This window comes from Hydractinia symbiolongicarpus, chromosome 12 (genome assembly GCF_029227915.1).
Source record: "Hydractinia symbiolongicarpus strain clone_291-10 chromosome 12, HSymV2.1, whole genome shotgun sequence".
In the NCBI taxonomy this organism is placed as follows: Eukaryota; Metazoa; Cnidaria; class Hydrozoa; order Anthoathecata; family Hydractiniidae; genus Hydractinia; species Hydractinia symbiolongicarpus.
In genome coordinates this window covers 19,058,660-19,075,191 of record NC_079886.1, presented here as the reverse complement: position 1 = coordinate 19,075,191, position 16,532 = coordinate 19,058,660, and the positions used below count along the sequence as shown (strand labels likewise).

The window sequence follows — 16,532 nt, the reverse complement described above, 5'->3', positions numbered from 1 at the left end:
TATCTACATGGATACAGATAGCATGTATTTTGCTATCTCTGGTGCGCAGTGAGCTGCTCAAGGAGTACGACAAAGATGTGGAACACTGGTTGGTGACAGACGATTACTCGAATAGGACAGGAGGTCTGTTTAAGCCTGAATTTATAGGTTTTAGAATGATTGCATTGACAGCCAAGTGCTATTTTGTCGAAGGGAAAGAGGGCACCAAGTTTCCGTGCAAAAGGGATGTCAAAGATGCAGGATCCAATGACTTGATCTAGGCACATGAGCAAATTGAAGGGAAGGTTCGACACTGCGCAAAACATAGGGTTTAGAGTTTATGATCAAGGGATGATAACTTATGAGAAAGGTAAGCTACGGCTTCCAGCGTTCTACGATAAGAGAGTTGTGCACGTCGACGGTATACATACCTCTCTGCTTGTGTTTTAAATTTTCTAGCGCGTCCAATAATTCTTTGTGTCTGTGATATAGGCATACACAAAAGACATGAAAAGAAAATGCTCACAATGTCAACACTCTCTATATTTAGAAAAGTTCAGGGTCAACAAACGTAACGGACAATGGACTAAGATGTGCATTAAATACTTGGATATCGACAAGACGTCAAAATAACGCAACAAATGCTCGCACAAAAAACAAAGAAGGCAGTCCCCTATATGCGATCGTTCTGGGTAGCTACATATGCTAATTCTAGCCAGAATACACGCTGCTTTAAGGTATGATACAGAGATATATTCCCAGGAATATATAGGATGCAATATTGTTACATTCATGAAACATATCCAGGCACAGTTTAGAGGCGGTATGAACTGGGGAAACCAAGGCCAGTGGTAGTTCAATCACAAGGTTCCCGTAAAGTATAGGGAGAATGGAGAATATACTGATAAGGAAGAATAATTGAAAAGACTATACTAGACTAACATGAAGCCCATAAGGGTTACGGCTAACCAGACGAAAGGTCATCGATGTATCTCTGAATAGAGTTAGCGGTAGAGTGTAATCTAAAGTGCTTGATCAGCACACTAGACAATAAATGGAAGTTTGTTTACGTATTGCAATAATTTTACTGTATATAATTGTATTAATGTTTTTTTAAAAATTTCGATATATAATAAATAAAATGACCGAGCTTGCAAATATATTTGATGAAGTAGATACTCCATCTTGGAATTAACCTGAAAAAGTCGTGGACAAACGTCAAGTTTTGAAGGATGCCATACGTGAAAGCAAGGGGCATCTATTACCAAAAAAATGTACCGAGGCCTTCGTGGACAAGGCGCCAGACGATGCAATCGAAAAGGCCTATTCTGACTATGTTCAACGTGAAATCCATGAGAAGGGAGAAAAAACGGCCAAGGCAGTGTCTTCACATGCGATTTGCATGTACACCAATGTTGTAGGTAATGTTGCATAACATGTGCGATATTACTGGTTGTTGCACACAGCGTGAATCATGTTAAAATTTTGTCCAAAACAAAAACAAATAAAACCGTCGAGGACCGAGAAGATAATGGGGAATAATATGTCAAAAATAGCTTTTGGAATACGCGAAAAATATAATCAAGGCATTGCACAATTCAAATCTCAGGCGCGATGTGGGATTATACCTAGGATTCAAAATGGGTTTATGAGAATAGTGTGATTGAAAGGTCTATCCTCTCTAAAATAAATGAGCGACAGTACACAACAGGGCACAGAACAGCATATAATTACAAAACCAGTAAAGAATCCAGGTCGAGTAGTACAAAGCCACAAACTAGCTGCATTAATGAAAAAGAGGAAGGAAGAACTTAAACACAGTTCTGAAGACAGTTCAATATCAAGTACTGTACCAATTAGTTCATCAAGTACTGGGTCCAGTACTACTGCAGTTCTAGGAGGAACGGCAGCGGTTGGTATTATTGTTATAATGGGAGGGTTTGCCTTCTATTGTAAATTTTTAAAAAAATTCGGAATACAGCAACAGAATCAGCCCGAGAAATCGTCGGAGCAGCCGCCTTCTGTTGAAGAAAAGGTAAAAATCAAAAAATTCACATTTTTAAAATGAATTAAACCCATATAATAAAATGACAAACGTTACGCCTCGTGAGAAAGACTTAATTGATATGTTATATGAGACAGTATTAGATCTCGGTTTTACCTTTGGATATGTCCTTGCGGGTAAGAAATTTCTAGAAATTACACGACCCTCTGTCAAAATGGACATGGAAGATGTGATGAAAACGACAGCATACTTTGCTGCAGGAAGAGCAAGCTGTGAAATGGCGGTCAAAAAAGGATGGATACCCGCGAGTATCATCCCTAAAATATAAATAATAATAATGTCCAGTAAATTTTGTGTTTGTCATATAGACAAACACAAAAGAACATGGAAGAGAGTAAGAAATGCATACAATGTAATCACTATTATCCCTTAGACAATTTCAAGTTCAAATGGGCAGCAGAATAAAATGTGCATCGGGTGCTAATGGAAAAGGCAACAATTACGTATAAATAAATAAATGGCAACTATTGGAGTTCCTGTGGCTGGTGCAACAATTAATGCCCTGGCTCTTTCAGGCAATAATTTCTTATTCAGTAAACTCTCGGGGCATGGTGAGGAGGAACGCAAGAGGCTTGATAAAGCTATTGAACAACTACAGGCTGTCCAAGCCCAATGGATGCGTGACAGACAGGAAAAGATCGACTGGTATACCAAAATACACGTTTTGACATATAATAAAAGAACATGTCAAAAAAAAAGGAGGATGTCGAAAAATTGAGTAGTATTTATTATCGGCCAAAACAGCCCTTCGAACAACTCCTGTATATCGTCATCGGGTAGCGTAAAGCGATTAATGCAAAAATTGTCGGTACCAAGAGTATCTTCTTTGAATCAGCACCAGACATGAACAGCATTGGGATTGTCGCATTCTGGTTCCCTCACAATCATATTAGGGTATTTTACTCTTAAACCATTTAGCATTTTTGTGAGGTTTTTGCGTTGACATCGCATCAAATAGTGGTTATGTCTGCCTTTATTTCCATGCTCGCGAGGATCATTCTTATCTACCACATATAGCACGGTGTCAATTTGAAATCGGTGTAGAACATAACGCAGTTGGAGTTGCTCGATTTCCTGAAGCGGAGCTGCAGCTTGAGTATCTCTTTTTTTCAAGGATCGCAATGGCTACAGTTCTTTCTTAGATGGCCGCGTTTTTTTCCTCAACAATCCCAGCAAGCTTTCGCACCTCGCCGGGCAATACCTCTTCTACGGCCCACTCCATAAAGTGTTCTGCTTCCGGCTTTTTGCAGCGCAACAAAGAACAATAAATTCCGAATTCCGTCAATGAAACTGTATTAGGATGCAATGGGGAAATATTTTTCCCATTATAATCCGACGGTTTCACGCTTCTGAGCCCGTCCTTGTATTTCTCTGGAATTAAAATTCGAATGCCTTTCTTGCCATTATCTCTGTCATAGCCTACAGCCTTGTAAACATCAAACGCAACGAGGCATTGACCTTCACCCTTAACATTTACAGCTCGAATTTCTTTTCCATTAAAGTTGAACTGCTCGACAATTTAACGCTGAATTAAAAGAGATATCTTTTATCTTGTAATTTTTATGGAATCCGAAGTTTTTTATCTTGGACGCCGCTCCAAGACAAAAATGAAATATTTAGTCCTTCAGTGCCGGAACACCTAAATCATACAAATCATCCCGAGTAAGATCAATCAGTCTAAAATTACATTGATATCGCTCCACATCCTTTTCAAATCTGTTGAAGGCGTGTATACAGTTAGGATTATCTGTAACAACAATTTCTTCATAGTTCGGAAAATTGTCACGGAACCATCGTCGTTTTTTTGGTATGGCGCCTCTCTAAATACTTGCACAATAGTATGGCAGATGAAGATGAAAGTCGTCGTCCTGCTTGCTATGTTTGCGATAAATTATAATCACATTATCTTTCCGCGGATCTTGCGCGTTAAAGGATTCCTGGAATACAAGAGACATTTTTTAAAAAACTAATTTATTGTTCATGCACAAGAATTGTTTTTAAGGGGCACCTCCAATGGACTACTACTAAAAAAGACCGCCTTCCGTCAGTGAAACTGTGTTGGCTGGGTGTCCCTGTAGCGGGGAGACTGCTGAGTTGATACTTGTAGGCGCTGTTTTGTGGGCCAATTCGATCCGTTAAACCACCATCCAATCGAGATTTTCATTTGCTATCATATCATCGATAATGAACAGGGTTTCCTCACCAGCTAGCAGTGACGATAATTTTTCAATCCATTCAAAAAGTTGTTCTTAGGATTAATCAGAAAAACGTAATCATCTTTCCAAGGCGAGGGTCTCTCTAGGTACGTGCTGCTCCATCGTATAGTTGGGCAGATGATGACTATATTATGAAAACGTTTCTTGCACTCACCTTCAAGGAGAAACACGCTGTGTTTTCCCACAACTTGTCGGGCCTGTAAAGATTGAATTATGAGGTTCCTTGACAATTTTTAAGTTCATTTATTTCAATATTCAACACTGTGAACCCTACCTTTTAAGATGTTCAACTGGGGGTCACTCAGCAAGTAGATATAACAGCGAATATCTCCAGTCCCCTCCGCTTTCTATGTCATATGCAGAGTGATGCCGTCTCTCAAGCCTTGAAGAGGTCTCCTGGACCGTGCAAACGATGATCAGGAGATGATCGAAAATCAACGAACAGTGCATATCTCTCAGTCATGAACTGACCTATAGTAATGTCCGAATTATGATTGCCGAAAAGATTCACAATTTGTTTAAAATGGTCTTTTGGAAGCATCGCGTGCGAATACCACTCATTGGGTTCGCCCACGACAGTGATTGATATTTTTTCAATATTGGGATTGTAGAAGACTTCGTTAGCGCCGGAGTAAGGTTTAACTTTTGATGGGTCTACAAACAGTAATAGCACTCCCTTCAAACTCTTGGCAGGAGTATCGATTTGTAAAATATAACTGGTATCCTCTTTTTTGAAGGTAATCTTACTGCGCAATACTTTTTCAAAAGGGAGAACGAATTGACTATACCGTGATGCAACATAGCACCTGCAAGGCCCTCGTGATTTACTTTATCATATTCCAGTGCAATATAAGTGATTTTGTAAGTAGCATCTGCTGCTTTGGCTGTAGTAGACCCTAAAACTGCTGTACCCCCATCCTTAATGACATCCCCATACGGTGCAAAATACGATTTGCAATCTGTCGTGTAGGCCAGATTGATAGAAGGGTTGGTCTCTGACTATTTCAAACATTTTTCCGAGGGGTATACAAAAGGTATTACCATAAGCTGCAGCGTTCGCTTTTTCTTCATTATTACCCGCATGATTAGTAGCTTTTACCAGTAGGGCGTGGCTTGTACCATCATTTGGGTTGATCCCTTCCTGGATCAGGGTATTTTCACGTTCAAATTTCGATAGCCAGAAATCGCGATAGACGGCAAACACTCTGTAATCGTTATTACTTTGAATTTCATAACCATTAAGTACAATTTTCAGGTTCTGTACCAGACTTTTGCTGACATTGTTCACGATAGTACGTTTTATATTGGTGCCAGTTAGTTCCAAATGGATGCAGTGCTTTTCCAAATATATTACTCATAGCTAGTTTATTATTAGATGCCTGTTAATCCAATATATGAAGATGACGGCGGTTTTACACGTGCGGGCAATATTGATGATGTTGACCAGCTCGACGTTAACACCTGCAGGACGACAGATGCAGGTGGGGGGCCCCAAAGTAAGCGAGAGAGAAGAGCTTAAAGATCAAAGATCTTTACAAACATCTTGAGGAGACACTAGGGGAGCCAAATGAAATACATTATGATGATTTTGAGGTACGAGGGAATCAACTTCTTTATGATAGTTTAGAGATTACAACAAAGAGCGGCGAGTTGCGATCTTCTGGGGCGATAGTAACAAAGTTAGGCGCAAACCGTCTGCGAGCTATTGGGTTTACAGAGTATACTACACCCAACAAAGGCAGCAATACTGTGGCTTAAAAAATCCTGAACGAGATTGTTCATGTCGATGAGAATGCGGATGAAATAGAAATGATGCCATTACTCGAAAATGTTGTTGATGAAACGACGAGCTTTCTGGAAACTTCCTTTGGCGGCGAAGAAGTTTTAATTCATACTCGACCCTGCTTTCGTTAAAATGTAAAGGGGTCATACGGAGGTGTTTTTACGCGTGATCAACACAGATTATTTCAGTAAAAAGGGGGTTTCACTTGAAAAGAATTATGGTATCCGTTTTTTATGACTATTAATTATGAAAACATAATTTTTGACCGAACTTCCCCTTTAAATTTTGTCCAAGTGACTAACTATTTTGCCCACCCTCGTTCCCAGAGTTTTTTGCCTTCTTCTCTCATATCAAGAAGACAAAAAACCCTGGGGACGAGGGTGTTTTTGCTGACTTTTTATTTATGCCGACTCTTTTTTTACCGATAAGGTACTATTTTGTCGGGACAGCTCGAGTATATAAAATTTAATTTTCCGGTATCAAAGAAATGGTAAAAAAAACACAGAAACACTGTTGATCTCGAAAATATATTTACAGTAGATAATTACATGTTCGTGAAATATTTACATGCATTTTAAAAAACTCTCTCCACCTTCGATGTTCTGCAGTACAGGAAACTTCTTTTGAACGGCTTCTGATCTCCTAACATCCATTTAAATACACATTGATTGAAATTTTTTTCATATGTTTTTAGAAAATTTTGAGTCTCAGTTATTAGCAGCTTTCTTTAGTTTTGACAAACTCTGTACAGACGCCAGAAGCAAAAATAAAAATAACATCATCAACAATAGCTGGCACATTTGGATCAATAAAAATATGGTAGTCATTGCTGCGATGTTAAATCCACCTTTTAAAACCCACTGCAAGGTACTTCTTTTGCTAATTCGTATTCTGATTTTTTGCGCGCGTTCCTATCTAAATAAAACGTCTTGTACGCACTCTTCAACACTTTTAAATTATATCTCTCTCATGTAAAGAAAAACAACTTTGTCAAATGTTTCTATTGAGATAAAAGCTGCAACATAGCCAATTGTGATTTCTTTGAAACACGCAGCAAGCAATTACGATGATTCATTCTTTTTAAATTATATTCTCCCCGGACCTAGGTATTTTAAAATGCTTAAGAAATATTGATTAATATTCATGGCAACTAACATTACATTGCACTATTTTTTTAACAGAAAGATTGCATTAAGAATCTGAACATTGGGAATGTTTTAAGAGCCAAGTGGTTTATTGAAATACAGTGAAACCTCCTCATAGCGGACATCATTTCAAGGTCCAGATTGACATTACCCCCTGGAACTGACCTCTCTACAGCGGTCAGGCTTAAGAATGGGTCATACAACTCAATCTTTGTAAAGAATTTGTTTATATTTACTTAATACAATGTTTTACATTGCTATCTAATAATTCTTTAATCTTCTTTATGTTATCTTTCAGCCAGTTTATGGCTTTTTCAAGGCCATTAAATCGAAAATTTGCAGGAATTTCCAGGCCGTATCCACCTTCGCGGTTAGCCATTTCCCAGTCACTATAATTTCCATAGAGTAATAAGGGATCAAAAATGATGAAACTCTAACTGCCCTAATTATAGAAGTCATTGACAAAGTGGAAGATATAAATTGGCTTTGCAAACACAAGGCAATATCTCAATGATTTTTGTCAAGTTTTGAGCTTGTTTTGAAAGAAAGGTAGCTTAACTTCAATGTATTGTCTTCACTGCCCTTCTTCTCCCAAAACCAGTCTTTGATACACTTTATGCTCGATTTCAATACGCCCTAATAGCCCCGGGATAGGTTTTAAAGAAATTTGAGCTAATTTTGGGTAGAACCTCTATGTAGCGGACACCTGTCTATATCGGAAACTTTTTTGAGGTCCCGATGGTGTCCGCTATAGAGAGATTTCACTGTACTCCTGTGAGAAAGAGCATTACCCTATATTTTCGTTCGTTTCGTGATTAGTGCGAGCGCTCAATAAAGAATTATTTAACTAATTTATAACAATAGAACCAAATAACTTTGTTGGTTCATTTTTTTTTGCAATATGGTATCTCTACCCTTCTCCCTTTCCCATATCATAATAACAGAAAGGCCTTGGAACAAGCGTAAACTTTTCCTTATTTATAACCAACCACTAATTTTTACCTACCTTAAGGTCAATTTTAGAGCTGTTATGAAGACTGAAACTCTGATAATTATATTTGCTTTGATTTTGATACTTAGATATTGTCATAGTGGGCCACAAATACTGCACATTTCAGTATATTGGGATCTGGTACTAGTAGGTCAAAAGAAACGTGTGTGCTGACTGGACGAAGACCCAAGGGGACGAAATTGATGTATATCAGATTTTTACTTTCAGGCAGTGAAGCGCAGTAATTTTAAGAAATCGATTTCTTTATTTTTTGAAACGGCAACTGTGAACGAGTGCCCTAGTCCAAGTGCGTGCGTTTCTAAACTTAGCCACTCGTGCAAAACATTTTGCAATAGGAACATATATTTATTGCTTGAATCAGTAGATAAACAATTTTGCTTAACATCTGAATAGCATATCGTGTGAATAGTTGGTTTAGGTTGAGAGAGGCGCTTATTCGAGAGGGGGCGCTTAATTCGAGAGGGGGCGCTTAATCGGAAATTTACAGTAATGAACAGTTACTCAGTTTCGGTTTATTCCCACTTTGCATAAACCTGACATTACGCATGTAGTTCTTACTCTTCTGTGTAGCTGTGTTTACATTCACGAGATGTTTTTTTACATGAACGGTCGGTAATTATTAATATTGGATAGACTGGTGTCTATCCAATATTAATAATTACCGACCGTTTATGTAAAACATCTTCTCGTGAATGTAAACACAGCTTTACAACAAGTTACTGCATCTTCTCGTGAATGTAAACACAGCTTTGCAACAAGTTACTGCATCTTCTCGTGAATGTAAACACAGCTTTGCAACAAGTTACTGCATCTTCTCGTGAATGTAAACACAGGTTTGCAACAAGTTACTGCATCTTCTCGTGAATGTAAACACAGGTTTGCAACAAGTTACTGCATCTTCTCGTAAATGTAAACACAGCTTTGCAACAAGTTACTGCAACAAGTTATTGTTATTGTTTGTCAATGCCCACCGTTTTCAAGAAAAAAAATTTAGAACAGAATTGTAGACAAGATTCACTCAGTATGAACTCATTATTTTCCAGGTACTTCTTGACGAAATTCCCAAAACACCCCTACATTTGGACCAAACTACATATCTAAAAATATCTCTGAAATGTAATCCTTGTCAATATTTAGAAAATGAAAATAATTCGGATTGCCCGATTTAAACCAAAAATTCCTGACATTTTCTGAAATGGTGAAGAACTTGCAACATTTTGACTACATTTTAAAGATTCCTGATAGTTCCTGCCTTTCCGACAGAGGGGAAAACCCTGATAGATGGCAATAAAAGAGAAAGGACTTAAAAACCTGTAACTTTTATTGTTTCCCATGCACATGACGACACTAACAAATTACACGAAAGACATAAAAATTTTAAATAAAAATATATATACGAAAAATGTATGAAATGTCAGTATAATAAGGGCGCAATATGAGACAGTCCATCAATATTCGTATATCATATTTGATATTTATTCGCCTTCTTCTTCATCCTCTTCTTCTGATGACTCTTCTTCAGCGTTCTGTAACCACGTAACCATTTTTTCCATTTGGTTTAAAAACACGCTTTTCCCTTTCGGCGTGTGTTCAGTTTTATACCACTGAATAATAGCATCTTCACCAAGAACGTCGGCTAAATATCAACAAAATAGAAACGATACATTTAAAGTTTACATGGTGATCACAGAAAATCACAGTTCAAATTTTAAGACATTTCAGGGCATTTTCCTTTTTTTTTCTAACACAAATGTGTCAGATTTAAGAACGAGTTCAGGACAAAACATATAAAATGGATAAACATGCCAAATTTTCAGCAGAAAAAAGAATTTAAAATTCCATTTGCAAAATTTAACTCAATCAGATTACCTCCCAAATCAATTCTAGCAAAAATTCTATGAATTCTAGAACAATTCTGGATTTTTCATGACTGTGGTAAGGTAAGTGTTGGTCTATCACCACAGGTCTTAAAACCTGAAGTGTTTGAAGACACCTTGAAGTGGGTGCATCCAGGGTGTATACAGGTTGTTTGCAGGATGAATACAGGATGCAGGCAGGGTGTATATAGGGTGTATGCAGGGTGTATGGAAGGTATATAGACATTCTTACTTTTATACAGGTTGTTTGCAGGATGAATACAGGATGCAGGCAGGGTGTATATAGGGTGTATGCAGGGTGTATAGAAGGTGTATAGACATTCTTACTTTTATACAGCATCATCACAATTTTTTGAAAGAGCTTCATGAAGTTCATATTGTCGTAACAGTATTCCTGTATCTTTTGCAGCAAGATCAACTCAATTTTCGGACTGCTGGCGAATGTTTGCAATGCTAAGGCGTATGTTCTCAAGTGACGTAATGCTTGGTCAGCAAGAAGGTCCTCTTTTTTGTTCCATTCTACAGCTTTCATAATAGAAGACCAAAGCTAAAGAAAAAAATGACAGTAATAATAAAAGCAAGTTGTTGGATGGTCAAATCTTAATGATCTATACTATAATACGCGTTATCTGTCCTTCAGCCAAAGATGATATCTGTGACTTGCCGCGGGAGAACTGGAATATTTCACAGGTTAAAGGCTTGTTGTACAAAATAATTGACGAAAGAAGAAAAACAACACCACATACTAATAAGCAGACTTCGGTATCTTTTAAGTTGTGTTTTTCTGTGCATTCCTTCGTAACAGTGATCAACTAAAACAAAAAAATAAATACACGTATAGCCACAATGGTTTCGTAGATGTCTGAAAGAAAGGAAATTTTTGTTCTGTTTTGCTTTTAAATTGAGGTTTAATCTTAAAACGGAGCTATTATGAATTTTTTTAAAAAAAATTGAAACATGCCACTTTCTAATGAGCAGATCCAGAGAAAAACTGGACGTACGGACAGATGGAAGGACCCTAATTCATAGGTCACTTCGCTATCGCGTGTGAAAGTGATCAAAAATGAGTTGATATTCAACAACTGTTCTTCTCACATTGTATATTAAGGAATTATAGCCACTCTTACCTCTTTCGCACTGACATCATTTTCGAACAGTTTCTTCAATTTTTGTTTCAGCTCTTTCGTGGCAGTCCTGGTGTATTGGTTTCTCTATAAACGTTAGCATGGAAATGATTATTTGAAAACACAAACGCAACAAACAACAAAAATCTATTATAGGGTGATCTTATTAATTACTTTCTAATTCACGTATAGAAACCTTTGACTAGTATACTCTTTTTTATAATCATAGCCTTCGTATGCATCCCGAGTGTGGCAAATCTCCTCAAATCAAGCATAAAATGGAAGTATAATTCCAGCCTGAACTATGAGAGCATAAGAAACCTTTTGAAACATAGATCAGAACAGCAATCCTACATACATATTCATATCCTACATTTGGATGCGTTTGAAAATTTAAAGGTCGCCAAAAGATGCTATTATTCTGTGAAAACGGAATAAACATTTAGTAGGCCAATACACCCTATGCTCACAAAATAAATTGTATTTGAGAAAGCAAACCATTGTTATGCAATCTAGATAAAAACAGGTATTGACTTACTTGGAATTCAACAACAGGTGTCAAACCAGCCTCGTTAAAATATGTTTCAAACGCTTCAATAGATCTTTTATGCACAGGAAACAACTCCTGAAAGTAACCAAAACAGTCAAGCATTGTAATAATTCAGTATAAATTTCTGTAGGTTTTGTGAAAAGTACCCTCCAACATGAACAAGTAGGCATCATGTAGTTTGCATACGATGAAGCAAGAGTCAAATTATGATGAAATTTCAGAAATTACAAACGAAAAAGCTGTTTTATGGTGGATATAATTTTGTCCTGGAAATTAATGGGCAGGTACAAGTATTAAGAATTACTATTAAAAGAAATCCCTGAGAAAAAATAAGATATTTTACAATTAATCCAATTTTTAAGGGTTAATGTTTTTTTTCAGAGTTGATTTACAGGAAGGTGTACTAAATACCAATAAAATAAACTTCCTAAAAAAATAATATAATAAACGTACAAGCAACTTTCCGTCCAGTTCAGCTTTTTTTAAATTACTTATTAAACTTTGGAAATCTTTTTCTTTTAGCCATGTGGCAAAAAAACATCTTGCAAATTCTAAAGCGATTCCATCTTTAATAAGATGCTCATTCATAATCTTCGACAAACATGTCGGAGGAACCAATCCACTAGAAATCATCAAGTAGGTTGCAATTGTCAGACGTGTTCGTTGGATATCAGAAAATCCTTTCATAAACATAACAACCTAAAAGAAATAAATACACATTGATTTACCTAGGAAGACAAAAACAATGACCTTATTAAAAATTAGTATTAGAGCAAAGCTTGATTTTTTGTCTGGACAGAAAGGAGAAAACGACAAAATAAAAATATGTAATCATCCATAATTTATACCTTCTTCATTTCGTCATCTAGAGATCTCTCCAAGTACTTGTACTGACGAATCATCCTTTCAAACATATGCGTAATGTTACGCATGCTGTCCAGATCTTCGTCAGTGTTGAAGATACATAACTTGGCTGCATTGTTATCAGTTAAGATCGTACCTCCTGGTGCTAAAATCCCTCCAGTTATAAGGATATCAAACAAAGCTTCTGCATAGCGACGGTAATCCAATTTACTTCCAGCTTGTATAAGGAATTTTGAGGCCTGGTAATAACACAAAAGAACATTGAAAGTCAAAGCAGCTGGTAAGTAAGTAAGTAAGTAACGGGAAGTTTTAAAGGCCTTGGGATTCAATCCTAACGGTTGGCTCTTTCTCCCCTCCGACTGTAACTATGTTACATTACCGCCAGAGATATGTATAGCATTGCTCTAACTTGCTTGCCTGCCACACAAGCCAACAAAACACAACACTGCATTTAAAGTGCGCCGGAGTGGGGACTCGAACCAGAAACCTTATGATTACAAGTCGTCTACCACTACACCATATCGGCTGGTATGGTAAATTACTGTCAAAAGATTATACTTTGCAAATGGACTTATTTTGTCGTTACTCTCGACAGAGACTCTCAGAGACAGGTTATTTTTACAATAAAAAGTGGCCTGCTAGATTAACATGTCAATTTTTGCTTATGTCAGTCTAGTGATCAAAGATTATACCTATTAACAAACAATGAAAACCATTTTTATATAACACAATTTGTCATTGTCCCGGAGTCATTTATTTTACTTTAAAGATTACCTGTTCCAAATCAGAGCTTGCTTCGTTTAATCCAGCTACAATTTGGTCACGAAAATTCGTTGGATCATACTTTTCTTTTTCATCTAAGAAAGAAATTGAATTAAATGTAATATGCGTATAATGTAAATCTAATATTTACATTGTTACAGCAGTAATGCCAAAGATGCATGATGTTCTGTGAAGTTCCACCTAAACTAAAGTTATAGTTATACGGTTGTCATCAAAGTTTCAAGAGGTCATCTTGGCAATTCAATCTATATACATTGATAGAATTGTATGTTCATGTAAAAAATACAAAAATTTGTTTAGGAATCCTAATTTTCACTTAGAGTCACTTAAGCAGCTTATACAAGTATAATATTCCTAAATACAGTCTTTTTCAGGAGAGGCGTGCGATCGCACGCGCACGCCTTGGCACATGCCTAAATGGTTTTAGGCATGTGATTAATCGCACGCCTGAAAAATAAATATTGAGTTTTCAAAATCAACCTATAAAATCCAATTTGTAGCGTGAGATGGCAGCCCTCAAAATAATTTTGGGAGACTCGACAGACAAAACGACCGATATATTTTCGTATTGGTTCGACACTTTTAGATCTCAGAAATTATTGAATAGTCCTGGTCCTTTTAATCCACAAACAAGCCTATTCATAGCCAACCTGACCATCCTAGTTAATTCACCGACTCCTGGCTTAGTTAAAAGAACTACGTAGACATAAATCTCTTTTGCCTGGCCCCTTCGTCCTTGGTAACCAGGTCTTACCAAGAAATGCAGCCATGCGGTTCTTAATTAATGCGGAGGTGAACGTCGACGGAGCACGGATGAAGCAAGTCTGCAAAACTGCACTTACAGGCGGAATAGACATTTCATGGATTTAATTGTAGATAATTTCTTTATTTGACAAAACAATTGGAAACCATAGCAGGTCCCAACATAATGGATTTTTTCTTTATGCCTGTAAAAACGAAACCCACGTGCAGTGTAATTTTTTTTCTGTAAAGATTTTGTTAAGGTGTAGCTGAACTTTCTGAACGAATTTTGAAGTTTTATTTAAGCCACGTGGATAATGATTTTTTTTAATTTGAACACAAAGCATATTTTTGCCTATTTGCTTGTGATGACCTGAAAAATAAACAGTAAATATAAAAATGACAGTATAATCATGCATACTATTTCGGACATGTAGAAAAGGAAGTTAAGATTGAGAGAGTCGCTATACCAGTGTCTACTCGATCATCGTGTTTGGGGTTTACGATTTAAAACGTCCCCCAATTTTCTACCGCAAAATTAATGCGCAACAAAAATAACCGCAGAGCCCGTAACGCATGTGTACCATTCTTTGCACATGCGTTTTACATCGCACGCGTTACTTGATTTACACGTGCGAATCATCGCACACCTACTCAAATATTCCTGAAAAAGACTGTAAATAGTGCAACAAACTGATCAAAGCCTTATTTAGATTACAATATCAGCCATAAGAAGAATAAAAATAAGAGCATTCATTTGAGGTATATAAATTTAAAGTTTTCAAAATCCATATATTTCTGTAAATATGTAACTAAATTGACACTTACCCCTTTTGCGGGTTTTGATCCGCTGTCCAGTAAGTGTTGGTTTTTGGGTTTTCTGACTCATGCAGTCTATATAAAAACAAAATATTTGCAAACACAATGCAGGGAATTCCACAAAACAACAAAGCGCAGCTACTTTTTTTTAATTCAATTTACAGAACCCCTCAGTGGTGTAAAAGTGCAAAAACACATTGCTTTGTCGTAGAAAGTAACCTATAACAAGTATATACTGTTGGGTTACATTTTAAAACTGAACGAAGCGAAAGGCTGCTTCGTAGTACATTGTATTCACTGCAATAGGCAAAATTTTTGTTTTTGTTTGTGGAACCAGGGATCATTTATTTCCTTTTGCTGCCATTTTTAACCAAGCTTTAATAATTTTTAATGTTTAAAACATTCAGTAAAGAACAAGACAAATGTTATTGAAGATATTATTTCAGTTTGTCTGTTCAGTATTCATACGTGGAAAGTTTATCATTTCTTGAACATGATAGTTTAGTAAGCTTCCAGATAGCATCACACGTCTAGATAGCATTTGCTAAATTTTTTATAGTAAAGCATACAAAAAGTGGCAAAAAGAAAAGAGACAATTGTTTTATAGATTTTTCACTATACCTTGGTTGGTTTTGTTATCAAATTATCATTAAACCTCAAAGAAATTTTTTAATTGTGGGTTATGTGCCAAGGAATTTCCTTATACACACTAGGCATCACCTTGGTCTTGTGTAATTATTCCTCAACCCTGTTTACACAACTGGATTGGTTGCATACTTTATTTGCATATGACGAATCATACTATATTTCACTGTAAAATTTTAACTAATCAGAACAATTTTTAGTGTTGTTTGAAAACTCATTATACACTGGAGAGAATGCACAATAACTGCCTTGTTTTACATTCAGTAAATATTTAAAATTTGCCATGTTTTTTTTTGTTTTTCGTAGAAATTAAAAAGATATTTTGCAGCTATTCGCTGCAGAATTGGTCATTCACAATTTGCTTTATGAAAACCCCCCTTAACAACATGCTTCAAAAATAATATAACAATAACAATATAATCACAAAGAGTTCGTTTTCTTAATTTATTGATTTAAAAGGACAAAGACAGGCAAAAAACCCATAGCTTAGTGGTTATATAACTTTCCACTTTGCAGGGATTTGTCTGGCAGAGCAAGGACCTAATTGGTTATGTGTAGTTTCAAACAAGCATTAAATTTTTTAGCACACCCCATCTAAGCCATTGCCCCTCCTGGAAATAATAGACAGTGTTAGCCTCGATATTTGTGAGGCTAGCCATGCAAAATATGCACATCTAACTTTCTAACCATGGCAATGTTTAAATAACGTCCTAGAACTGTCCAGGGGGTTAACGGCGTTATTAAATCTAGTAATGGCGAACGAAATGTACCTTAATGTGTACTTGTTATCTGGTAGTGTTCTCAGCACCACAAGATTTAAAATTGAATATTTTGAAATGAAAGGTTCAACACGGAAAGTATGGCAAAATTGGCAAATTTAGTTACAGAGGCATGGGCACTAGTAAAACCCTCGAAAGCAAAGGTAATTT

General features: G+C 36.5%; 1 protein-coding gene across 1 annotated transcript; it reads right to left on the bottom strand.

Annotated features, from left to right (window-relative positions):
- Nucleotides 1-9,503: 9,503 nt before the first annotated feature.
- LOC130622683 (eIF5-mimic protein 1-like) lies at nucleotides 9,504-16,478 on the bottom strand. Its single transcript, XM_057438174.1, has 10 exons — nucleotides 16,374-16,478; nucleotides 14,968-15,033; nucleotides 13,390-13,472; nucleotides 12,600-12,854; nucleotides 12,205-12,450; nucleotides 11,740-11,826; nucleotides 11,205-11,288; nucleotides 10,824-10,889; nucleotides 10,405-10,624; nucleotides 9,504-9,836 (listed from the first exon to the last, which is right to left on the bottom strand). Exons 2-10 carry the CDS (start codon nucleotides 15,026-15,028, stop codon nucleotides 9,676-9,678), a joined length of 1,263 nt encoding a protein of 420 aa, XP_057294157.1. The 5' UTR covers nucleotides 15,029-15,033; nucleotides 16,374-16,478; the 3' UTR covers nucleotides 9,504-9,675.
- Between the last annotated feature and the right edge of the window lie 54 nt (nucleotides 16,479-16,532).

Coding starts and splice junctions, on each gene's coding strand:
- LOC130622683 (XM_057438174.1), bottom strand. CDS start 15,028: ATGAGTCAGAAAACCCAAAAACCAACACTTACTGGACAGCGGATCAAA. Junction 12,855..13,389: donor CAAGCTCTGATTTGGAACAG/GTAATCTTTAAA, acceptor TGTTATTACCAG/GCCTCAAAATTCCTTATACA. Junction 12,451..12,599: donor TAGATGACGAAATGAAGAAG/GTATAAATTATG, acceptor TATTTCTTTTAG/GTTGTTATGTTTATGAAAGG.